The sequence below is a fragment of the Lemur catta genome, chromosome 11 (assembly GCF_020740605.2).
Source record: "Lemur catta isolate mLemCat1 chromosome 11, mLemCat1.pri, whole genome shotgun sequence".
Lineage (NCBI taxonomy): Eukaryota > Metazoa > Chordata > Mammalia > Primates > Lemuridae > Lemur > Lemur catta.
Window position 1 is genome coordinate 61,506,959 of NC_059138.1, and position 12,449 is coordinate 61,519,407.

Below are 12,449 nucleotides of genomic sequence, written 5' to 3' on the forward strand. Positions count from 1 at the left end.
CATTGTGTTTAGTCCTTAGGTTTTTGTCAGCTATTTTGAACATCCAGTACAAGTCCCTGCGTTCCTATACTGTACCATTATGTCATAATGGACATAAATATCACTGGCAATAGTGATCTTGAGAAAAATCAGAATATTTCTTGAGGAAATTCCAATGCATTTTTAAAAACAAAAAAAGTACATTTTTAAAAAAGTGCACCATATAGATTCTTCCAAGTTACAATCTCCTACAGCCTCCACCAAAAAGATGTTTGTTCATTGATGCTTTCCCAGAACTGTAAGTCAGTACTCTTCTTCTCTGTTGTCATAAGCACCCTTAAATTATCACTGATCACATTTTATAAATTTATTCATGTGACAATCTGGTTACTTTCTTTCCTCCTATAAAGACCCCAGTATTCCACGAGAACAGAGATGGTGTTTTGCTCACTCACCATTTTATCACCAAGCACAGAGAATTGTGCCTACTGCCTATTAGGGGTTCAATAAATATTTGCGAATTTATGGCTCAGGACAAAATTACACTTAGTCCGAATCATCCAATGGAAAGCATTGGGCATGTAGTGACTAGCAGCCTTGGATTATCAGTTCCAGGACCGCCACTAATTTTCCCTGGATCATTAGAAACATCCACGTAATCTTTCAGAGTGTATTTCTCCATCTGTGAAAACACTGGGATATTTCTACCCGTCGCCAGCGCCCTGAGATGTTGCTAGAACCACGTGGGAGACACAGCTCATTTGCTTTACAAAAGGAACGTGCGTTACCAGCCCAGCCGGCCCAGGGGCTCAGAGCAACTTCAGAGGCGCCTCCACGTCACCTCGTTATATAAAGGGGAAAGGGGAGAGCCCGTCCAGTGTCCTCTGGAATCCCTGACCTCGCGTAACGTTGCCACTGCCCCGAGGAAGCCCTACGGTGTCCTGAGGAAAGGCGGTGCAGGGCGGTGCCGCCCGAAGCCGGCCGGGAGCGGCAGAAAGCGCTCCCGAGAGCAACCGCTTCCCGGCGGAGGCCGGAAACCCCAACCGACCTCGCGCGCAGCCGGCGCCTGACGGGTTCGAACGTGACCCTGTTTTGGCGTTGCTAGGAGACCCGGCTCCTGCGCGCCCCCCACTGGCCGGCGCCCGGGCGACGCGCGGGAAGGGGGCGGGGCCGCGGCAGGCGCGCCGAGCTGCCGGGCGAGCGCCGTTAGGGCAGCCTGGCTCCCGGCGCCCGCCCCGCGCCCCTGGGAGCGGCGTCTCGTCCCCTGTCGCCGCTCAGGCCTCGCTGGTGCCCGCGGACAGGTATCAGCGCGCCTCCCAAGCGGCTGCGGGAGACATTGAGTCCGGACAAGGGAAGGACGGTTTGTCAGGTGAGCCGCAGTGGGGCTGGAGGCTGGGGTGGCCACGCCCTGCCAAGGGAGAAGAGCTGGCGGAGTGCGGAGGGGCGAGGTGACGGGACTCTGGTGCGGGGAGGCTGGACCTGCCCTGGCGGGGCCCGCAGGTTGGATCTTTCCCGCCTGAGGGGCCGGCGCGCCCAGCGTAGGCACCCGCCGGCCAGTGGACAAAGGGTTAATACGCCAGCGGTGACTGCGGGCCCCGGATGTGGGAGTCGCGGTTCCGCGCCTGTCGGCCGCGCTGCAGGTGCTCCGAAGCGGGCGGAGCCGGCGGCGACCTCACCGTCCGAGGCTCTCCTTACCCTGCAGGGGCCGCTCGGCTCCTTCGGAGAGTGCCTTGTTTTCTAACTTAAGGGCAACAGGTGGTGCCGGTGGACCGAGGGAGAGCGCTGCTCCGCCGCGCTGGGAGCGGCAGTTACCCTCACCAATTAGGGCACCGGGGCGGGAATTGCCCGTCTGCCCTCAGGCGGGTGACCAATGGAATTTCTGATCATGGGTGGGCCGTGAGAAGTGGGCGTGGTCAGAGGCTGAGTCTGAGTCCGAGGTTTCTAGTGCCCCGACTGCCAGAGCCGCTCGGGGAGCCGAACTGAGCGGACGTGGGGGTGATTCGCCCCGCGTAGAAACGCCGGCCGATGCTTTCTCTTTGGGACCCGGACTCCAGTGCGGGAGGTGAGACGTTTTTATTTTGGGGGGTTGGGTGCTAACAGTGATCTTGAGTATGCTGTTAAGCATGTGGAATTAGGTCCCCAAGATAGGATTATATGTTATTAGTTCTCTGCCAAAAGAAGGCACTTCTATGGTTAAGCCGATTTAGACCAGATACTGGTGACTAGGTTGAATCCGGAATGAGGTCTTTAAGGTTTGGGGACTCTGGGGAGTAAAGCACATATTATCTCAATTTATGTATGTTTCATATGTTATCTGGTTTGTTTACTAAAGCAAGTTTTAAATTCCTCGTATTGCTTATTTTAGCAAAATTAGAGAAAACCCGTTTTAATGTATTTCATGGGATTAACTTATTCATTCCCTCCTTCTTCCTTAAGTCTTATAGCTGGATCACCCAGGAAGAGAAGTTCTAAAGCAGTAAGAAGAAAAGCATTTCAATTTGGGACACTGACTTGCAGCTGGAAATGGGGAATGGACTATCAGAACAGACTTCTATCCTGTCCAGCCTGCCTTCATTTCAGTCCTTCCACATTGTTATTCTGGGTTTGGACTGTGCTGGAAAGACAACTGTCTTATACAGGCTGCAGTTCAATGAATTTGTAAATACTGTACCTACCAAAGGATTTAACACTGAGAAAATTAAGGTAACCTTGGGAAATTCTAAAACAGTCACTTTTCACTTCTGGGATGTAGGTGGTCAGGAGAAATTAAGGCCACTGTGGAAGTCATATACCAGATGCACAGATGGCATCGTGTTTGTTGTGGACTCTGTTGATGTTGAAAGGATGGAAGAAGCCAAAACTGAACTTCATAAAATAACTAGGATATCAGAAAATCAAGGAGTCCCTGTACTTATAGTTGCTAACAAACAAGACTTGAGGAACTCATTGTCTCTCTCAGAAATTGAGAAATTGTTAGCAATGGGTGAACTGAGTTCATCAACTCCTTGGCATTTGCAGCCTACCTGTGCAATCATAGGAGATGGACTAAAGGAAGGACTTGAGAAACTACATGATATGATAATTAAAAGAAGAAAAATGTTGCGGCAACAGAAGAAGAAAAGATGAACATCGATGCCTTTTATATCTGTGTGGAGTAGGTTTTCTCTGGTTTGATTTTGACAAATGGAAGAGTGTCTATAGCCTGGTTTGCCTGTCTGCCCTCCTGGATGCTTTTAAGGCTTTGTTTTCTTGAACAGTCAAATGCTCTACTCCGTTGCCTTGTGGAAGATGAGTAAATGCGGTGCTTCTTAAAGTGGTCTCTTCTCCCTACCCCACAAATCTTTTGGTACTACCATTTTGGGAAGCCAAGCAAGGATAGTAAATTGACCAGAACACAGTTGTGGAAATTTGACCTGAAGTTAGTGAAATAAAACTTTGAAGATTGTCTGCCTAATGTTTTGTGCTTATATCTTTTTTGGGGAAGCCTTTGCAATGAATTCTCATACGGGGCTTTGTATGTTATGATAAAATGCTAATGAATGGAAATGTTAAGGTAGATTAATATATATGCAGTTATATTGATCATATTGGTCCAACCAGCCCTTTTTTAATGTAAGGGACAAGGAGGAAGTGTTTGCTTTTTTAAGTTTTGGCCAAATGATTTTTGACATTTTCTGGAATCAAATAATTTAATGCTGTATCTTGATTCTAGATGATGTTTAATTAAGCTGTCCTAACTTTAATAAAAATAAGATAATTTGGGTTATATTCAAGTGCATGGATTAGTTTTCCTGACAAAGCATGTTTTGGTGTGTAGTCTTACTTTTTAGAAATAGCTATGCATTTTTCTACACAGGTTTAAAACAACTTTTGGGGGGGATATAGGGCAATTATAGAAATAGTTTGTTGTCAGAAGCACTTTCACTTGAAGAACCTAAAATAATTTACTTGACTCTTATGTAGTAAATATGGACGTGTAGACTAATAAATGCATATGCTTGGATACATATACGGATTTATGAAGAAAGCAATTGGTGAATTCAGTCAAGAGGATGTAATTATGAGCTCTAAAATATTCCAGTTAAAAGATATTTGTTCTATTAATATTTGCTGGCTGAAAATAGATCTGGTTTTTCATATATTTTTGTAGTGTGTTGGGAGGAGCAAAAGCTTTATAAACAACACTTGATGTGCTGTGAAGTGAAAATATAAAAGATATCCTATATGTGTTCTGAGCTTTAATTTTTTGTTTACAAACTGAATAGTGTTACACAACTGTCCAGTCCTGACTGTAGGAAGGAAGAAATGGTACAGTACTGCAGATAAGAATTACAGTTATAGAAAATGAAGGGGAAAGTAGCAAAGCTGTTTTATGAAAATTCACTGGTGCTGTTTACATTGGAATTGTAAAAACTCTAAATTATAAGGAGGAAAGACCTTTATTTAATTCTTAACCTACAGGTAGAGACTTCCACTGATCATGTATTATCAAATCAACATATTTTCTGTGTGTAAAGCCAACAGTTATGGGTTCTGAAAATCACCAAAAGAGATGCACTTTGCTAGCAGGGTTTGTTTTGGTTGTTATTATTTTTTCAGTGGCACAACTGAGTTTTTGGAATCTTGATTCTTATTACAAACAAAATGAAGTAGCTTCCTGTGGAGGTTTCATATGTTAAATGTACCTGCACTAGTGATGGTCACTTAGAATGTTTATATTTATAGAAATGTGGATAATAACTACCAATAAACTACTTGAGGCCCTAGGACAACACTGACTTTGAGTTTTACTGTATTTCCATTGTGGCTGAAGCTTTTAATTAGATGTGTAAAAACAACTTGGACCAGCTGGGCTATTTAGTCCTAGTAGTTTGAATCTGCTCAGGTGTGATAGGCATTTTTCTGGGAGGAATTTTTTTTAAATCATACTTTACTGATACTGAAATAATATCTGCTCAAAACATGACTAGATCCATGATTGGTTAATAAAGCTTGCTAAAAAAAGTCTGCATATTAATTTAGATTTTCAATCAGCCTGTACTTTCTGTTTTAGTTGCTATATAAAATAGTGCTATTTTAACTATCTCTTAAAAGTTCAAATGTGATCCTTATTTTGTAGCCTAAGAATTTGGTAAGCAAATTCATGTTATCTAAGGTTTTCATATTTAGTGAACAACAAAAAAAGAAAATGGTGTGAACACTGTACAAGCTTTTATTTATACAAGACATTTTCAAGTACAAAACTCATCATAAGATTTTTCAGTTTTCTAAGCTCCTACCACTTATTCAAGCTATTAATACCTTAGGATAATAAGGGGTCTCAAATTCTGCAGAGTTTAGACAGAGCTTTTATATCTAGTTTTTTATTAAGGTATACCTTTTCTACAGTGTATTTTTAAAATATTTTCTTACATTTGAAGTTTATTGGGTTTAATACAACATATTAATCAAGGACTGGACAACTTTGAATTCAAATTACTATCAAAGAACAAAGTTAAAACAAAACCTTTTGATTCTTAAAGAGACTTTAAATGTCCAGAGTTCTTCTAAAATGGATTCTAAATTGTGATAAATTGTGCACTTAAGCCAGCAGAGGTTCACTAAGAGTTAATTATAGAAAAATGAATTAAATACTTATTAGAAGACAAAAAGTGAAGTTATTAGTATAAATATATGTATATATAGGGAGAGTTCTTTCTTTGTAGATGAATGATAGTTTATGAACAGGGAAAGGCATAGACTTAGAATGTTTTTGTTTGTACAAGGCAGTTGGCACTGAAAGTGTCACCATGAATTATTCATGATGACCTTGAAATCTTTGGTAGAGTATTTCAGGGTTCTATTTAAAAGAACAATTTCATCAGTAATGTAACCATAATGATTTCGTTAGGGATAATAACAAAGATGCAAACAAAAAGAATGTTTCTTCAAACTTGAGATGATGTAAAACTCAGCATTCAGCTAAGACAACTTGGAATCTTGGGTATACCATTATTTGAGATCGGAATTCTACCTTTAAGGTTTAAATTGGGCAGAACATTCTTAAAATGGATAGTGGTGATATGGAATACTGAGATTTTTTTAAATTAAGCTTTTTTTGTTCGTTTTTCTGAAGAGAGAAAGTCTCACTGTCACCCAGGCTGGAGTGCAGTGGGACAATCATAGCTCACTGTAGCCTTGAACTCCTGGGCTCAAGATATCCTCCTGCCTCAGCCTTGAGAGGAGCTGGGATTACAGGCATGCGCCCCTAAGCCTGGCTCTAAATTAAGCCTTAATATGAACCAATGTAGGATGCCAAACTAATAGTAATAAAAGTTAATATTAAAATATATGAGGATTAGAGCTTATAGTTACAACAAACCACAGCCAGAGTATGTATCCTATTCTGTACCTGCATATTAAAATTATAGGAATACTGATAAAGGAGGTTAGTTTAGGAGGATGTTAAATGTACTGACTAAAAATAGCATGAGCTTTGGAGTCAGATCAGGGTTCAAATCCTGACCACCCCCATTATTACACATGTGACCTTTTAACAAGTTCCTTGAAACTTCTTACGATGTGAATGCCCTCCTGATAAAATGAAGACTGTCACATAGAATTTTGAGAGGATTGAATGAAATCATATGTATAAACTGGCACATCACCAAGCACTATGTAAGAACCCAATAAATGGTACCTATTATTGTTCACCAGTAAGAATCAAAATGTGTTGAAAGGCTGTGTGATGATAGTTGATAATGGCCATACAAGTCCAAGTTTGAATACTGGATTACCACTTTTCAGTTTCATCTTGGGCAATTTAACTACTCTCAGCCTTAGTTCTTCATTTGTAAATTGGATATTATATTTTCCATTGGGATTTAGTTGATTAAAAAGGATTAAATGAAATAATGATATTTAGAAAATTACCTGACACATAGTAAGCATTTAATGAATATTTGTTAATAGCCAGCATATTTTCTGACAAATTTAAAGAAAAGACTTATTTTGGAAGGAGAATATGACAGAAAAAGCTCTTGATTTTGGTGGTGGTTTTTTTTTTTAGCACTCATGTACCATGGAACAAAATGGGAGCTTGGTGGAACTTGGGGAAGTCTAAATAGGCTGAATTCCCTTGAAATCTGGATCATTTCCTTAAATTTCTAAAGTATTGATCTGTGTTAGCACAATATAATCTCACCTTCTTCTGTAAAAAAAAAGTTTATGGTTATTTCTGGTATAGACATAAGTCAAAATACAATACCTCACTTTTTAGATATTAAAAATCTGGAACTGTACATTGGGTTCTTCAAAATGCCACAAAATTGTTATCAATAATTCACAAATTTTATCTACTGATGGGTGGAAATCTGTATGCTGACCTTTCTGTGGAAACTTGCCAATATTTGTGGGCACATCTGATAGATGACACTGGTTGTTTGTGTGTGTGGTATGTGTGTTATATTATTTTCCAATTACTTTCAGTTTTTGGTCTTGTTTTTATGTGTTCTACTTATGTTACATTGGAGTTGAGATTACCTGTATTGGACAAGATTGGGTTAAGCAAGTTGAGTAGAAAATCCTGGATATTAGCTATTAATAAAATAGACCCTACATTCTTTCTTGGGCCCTCTCTTCCCTGGCTCTATTATAAGGAAGAAATTAAAGCATTACCAAAACAGAAGCATCTCCTGGCGTACTGCCCCCACCCAATGCAGATTAGGTATATGCTATCTTACCTGTTCTAAGTGACTGGAACTGGGTATGGGTTAACACAGTGATTCTCAAAGTGTCTTCTCTGGACGAGAAGCAGCAGCAGTACCTAGGAACTTTCTAGAAAAATCTCAGGCTCCCTTTGAGATCTAGGAATATGAAACTCTGGAGTTGGGCCCAGCAATCTGTATTTTCATAAGACTCCCAGGTGATTCTGATATTCACTAAAGTTAACCACTGAGTTAACAGAAAGTCCAGTTATTTATCATGCTAAAAAAATTAAGAAATGTTTAAATAATTCCAATACTAAAATTCATACCTTTTTTAAAAGTGTGTTTTCAGAAGCATAATGTGGTGGTGCTTTGTACTTCCATCGGTAGGTGTTATGTCCAGTGTCTTTTTGTGATTTTGGCAATCATTTTTGCTATCTTAATTGATGACATCTAATAGAACCGTCTGTGATGATGGAAACAGTCTGTATTTATACTGTGAAATATGGAAGTCCCTAGCCACGTGTGACTACTGAGCATTTGAGATGTGGCTGCTGTGACTGAGGAATTTAATTTTAATTAACATAAATTTAAATAGCCAGTGGTGACTGTGGCCACAGGATTGGATAGGGCCAACTAGATCCATAATTTAATAAGAGTTGCAGAATGGTGACATTTTATATTCTATCAGTCTCTATTTATTAACTGAGTATTTTTATAGTAAAAAATGAATGTTTGGTTATTCTGAAGTTCAGTTCTTAAAGGAAAGGTAAGAGAAATACTTGTTTCTTTTGATGTACAAGTTTTCAAAGTGAGTTGATTTCTTAGCATCCTCCAGAGGTGACCAATGAGGTTTATTTTGTTTCAGTATCATTATAACCTTATGCATTTAAACATATTTGATATATTTCAGTCCTTTGCTGTTTATTATCTCCACTTATGTCTAAATTATCCCATCTTTAGATAACTGATTCTTTTTCACACAACCCTAGTAATTTTTGATAGTTTCTTTGCTTTCTGGTTTTACATAAAATTCCTCCCTTAACCTGTATATTTCCTGTCCCAGACCTGTTGTTTTTCTAGGATCACAGTTTCCTTTTAGTTTGAAGTGGTATTTAGAGTCCACAGTTTAATGGGATTTGTCATTGTTTCTAAACCTTTTCAGTGGATAAAACTAGAACTTCTCTTTTTTTAAGGTTAGATACATTAATTCACACTGATACTTCCAATTCAAAACTTTAAATTCAGAATGACAGGGTTTTTATTAAACTTCAGTGATATTACATATTCTGTCTTTTCACCCATACCAAAAATCTTAGTTATCAGCAACACAGTTATTCCTTTGCTTTATTCCACTGTGATCTCACTGGATTGTAAAAAGAATGTAATAGTACTACCAACAATATGATGACTGGATGTGATTGAAGAATAGCTGTAGTTTCCTTTGTCCTTCAGGTATATCTCAGGGTATATATGGCCAAATTCTTATATTTTAAGGTCACTTGGAATTTTTTTATTGGGGTTATGCAACAGTCTGGTGCATGGTTAGGTACATTTGTTTCATAAAATTTTTTATTTGCTTTATGGAAACATTGATTTATTTAATATATATAGTTCTTCCAGTATATTTAAAATATTCAACTTAGGACAAAAAATTTTACACACAATACTTTAGGAGCCTCTCTTTCATAAACTGAGATACACACATGTATATTTTCTACAATCAAGAAGAATTTTTTAGGTATTATTTTTTTCCATTTCAGTTTGAGACTCATACTAGGCAGTAAAATTGTTTGATGAAAATGTAAGTTCAAGTAGTTTACATGGACAACATCTGATGTAAAACAGTATCTGGTTGGAAAAGAACTCTTACCTTCCCATTACAGCAGGGGTCCCCAACCTATGGTGAGTTGTATAATAATTGCATTATATATGACAATGTAATAATAATAGAACTAAAGTACACAGTAAATGTAATGCGCTTGAATCATCCTGAAACCATCCCCACCCCATCGGTCCAGGGAAAAATTGTCTTCCATGAAAACAGTCCCTGATGCCAAAAAGGTTGGGGACTGCTATATTACAGCTTTATGTAATGTCAACAAGAATATGAATAATCATTTATTTGGTTTTTTTCTTTGTTACTTTTAAATGCTGAAACTGAATAACCAAACAGCATGTGATTAGAAATTGTGGACATCCAGTGGGCCAGCGTATTTTTTAAGTGTTAAAATGAGTAGTGCTTATTTCCCTTAATCCATCATCTACCTGGAGATATGTTGAAATGGGTTAACGACAAAATGAGAGTTCCCTAGAACAGCATTTTTCCAAACTGTCTATGCTTTAGAATGGCTTAAGGTGCTTTTTAAAATCCCTAGACTTCAGACATTTTGAATAAAATCTCTAGAGGATGGGTCCAGTAGTTTGTATTCCAATCTTCCTAGGGTTTTTAACACAACTGGATCAGCCAGACTTAGAAACTGTTGCTTTGAAACTTACAAATTGTAGGCTGGGGATGCCAGAAGGATGATACTTTTAGTGGCAGGAATAAGAGGATCATAAATAGAACTGGCGTAGTGAAACTTTACCTGGCTGTCTTAGACCCTTTTCTTTTAGATAGTGGAATTTGTTTCATTGGCTTGACTTTTATACTAGTACTAACCAAACTGAGAACATTGTCTGATCCAAGTATGTCTCAGATTGGATGGCTTAGGGGAAATCTGAGTGATCCTGGGGAAAGACAGTATGAAATAGACACTTTCCTTTTTTACCAACTTTATGTATACCTTATGCTTAAGAGGTGTAAGATATCTTAGAAATTTACAGACAGTCCTACCTGTCTTACAAGAGATAGGCATTTAGACACGAAGTCTGATCTGACCTATGACACACAAAGCTCCCAAGAGGGTTACCAGGAAAACAGCATTGTAGGTACTATTTAGTACTTAAAGAATCTGACACCAGCAGGCCTTGCTAGAGAACATAATAAAGGAAGTTCTTCAGGAAGAAGGAAAATGATACCAAGTTGCACCTCTAGAGACTCAAGAAAAAATAGAGTGAAGAAAGGATAAAGATGTAAAAAAAAATAATAGTAATGTCTCAGGGTATCTTAAATGTGTTGAACTAAAAATCCCCAAACAAAATCCCCATATATCACAAGGAGGGTAAATCCAGTTAAGAGTGTTTTATGTTTTTATATTGTTCAAAAAGTGGAAATGGTAAAAGTACTCATTTACATTAAGCTTTAGCCAGTCAAGGATACATGCTGCAATTATGATACTATCACCACCACCACCACCAACAACAAAAAAACAGTAAAAGAATTTATAACAATAGTGGGAAAAAGAAAAGAAAGACCTAATAAATCTAAAAGAAAGGACATAAAAAAGCGTAGAAATGGTGAAATGGAAAAATACAGTAGATTTAAACACAAATATTAGTCATTTATAATTAAATATAAAAAGATGAAGGAAAAGCAAACTAATTCTCCTTAGAGACACAATTGTCAGACTGGATCAACACCCTATTGTGATCTTCCAACTTCATATCCTGCCATCTTCTCCTTCGCTGAACAGTTCTGAATATACTAGTTTATTCCATTCAGTGAAGATTTTCCATCTCCAGGCCTTTGCACATAATGTTCCCTCTGCCTGAAATGCTCTTCCTTCCTATAGCTCTTTAGATAGATTAGAAAAATTTTCTTCACTCACTTTAACAAAAGATAGTCACCCCTGTTGTTTTCTCATCCTCATCCCTTTATTTTCCTGTGAGGCCATTTATGTTCTTTTGCTGCTACAGACAAAACTTATTTAAAATTTAAGTAACAATAAAAAGTTAAAACTTTTATTATTGTTCATATTTATTGGTGTCACAATTGCTTGAGCTGAACTTGATTTAAAGAAAGAGATTTCCTACCAAGTGACTGGTGTGGTCAAAATGGCAGAAACCATACTGGGAATGAGGCCTCACAGGAGGAAGCCCTTCTCTGTGAATATCTACTTTTTTTTCAATTAGGGAATCAGGGTTTTAAAATCACATAATTAAAAAGTCCTGAATATGGGTAAGCAAGGCTATGAGATATTTAGCCAAAATAGCATAAAAAATATATATTCATTCTTTCCCCCATATATTTTTTCCATGATTCTTCTATAAAGGATTGTTAAGCATGAGGAGAATACAAAAAGTTGCCATGTTGAGTGAAAAAAAAAAAAAAAAAAAAGAAAGCAGTCTTTCCAGATGTGGTTGCTAACAGATAATTACATAAAGTGAAGCCTTAGGCCAAGAAAAACCCCAGCATGGCTCAATGTAGAGCTAAAATTTCAGAAAGAGCTGATTTCTTTCCAAACAAAAGAACATGAGGTAAAACCACAGCTGATACATGTGCTACTACATTCATTTCAGTTTTGTTTTCATCTATCTTTTCAGAGATGTTTGACACTAGCCTATATCATTGCTTATACTATTTTAGTATAGTATTTCTGTTATACATAAATATTTAAATTTATTTCATATATATAAACATTATTAGAAGTTTAAAAAGAAGGTATAATATATAATTTAGTGCGTTGTAATTCCTTATCATTTGGTCAGTATATGTTTTTAAAGGATTAGAGTTTTTTCAGACTATAGATTCCATCTTTAATTTAGTGTTTTCTAGGCACTATGATGATCTCATTTGGGCATGTTTTTAGGAACATAAATACTTTAAGCACTTATTTCTCCAGAGACTGGTGCATGTGTATCCCTATAAGCATGGATATCAATTGGGAGTGTGGGGAAGCAGAG

General features: G+C 37.9%; 1 protein-coding gene across 2 annotated transcripts; it reads left to right on the forward strand.

The window, feature by feature from the left end:
• Positions 1–1,155: 1,155 nt before the first annotated feature.
• On the forward strand, positions 1,156–3,433 carry ARL4A (ADP ribosylation factor like GTPase 4A). Of its 2 annotated transcripts, XM_045564503.1 has the most exons (3): positions 1,156–1,348; positions 1,839–2,041; positions 2,416–3,433. In XM_045564503.1, the coding sequence occupies exon 3, from the start codon at positions 2,503–2,505 to the stop codon at positions 3,103–3,105; it is 603 nt and encodes a 200-aa protein (XP_045420459.1). In that variant the 5' UTR covers positions 1,156–1,348; positions 1,839–2,041; positions 2,416–2,502; the 3' UTR covers positions 3,106–3,433. The 2 variants fall into 2 exon arrangements, with proteins under 2 accessions (XP_045420459.1, XP_045420460.1); XM_045564504.1 differs by lacking the exon at positions 1,839–2,041.
• Positions 3,434–12,449: the final 9,016 nt, after the last annotated feature.

Excerpts from the sequence above, each read along its gene's own strand:
- ARL4A (XM_045564503.1), top strand. The coding sequence starts at position 2,503 with ATGGGGAATGGACTATCAGAACAGACTTCTATCCTGTCCAGCCTGCCT.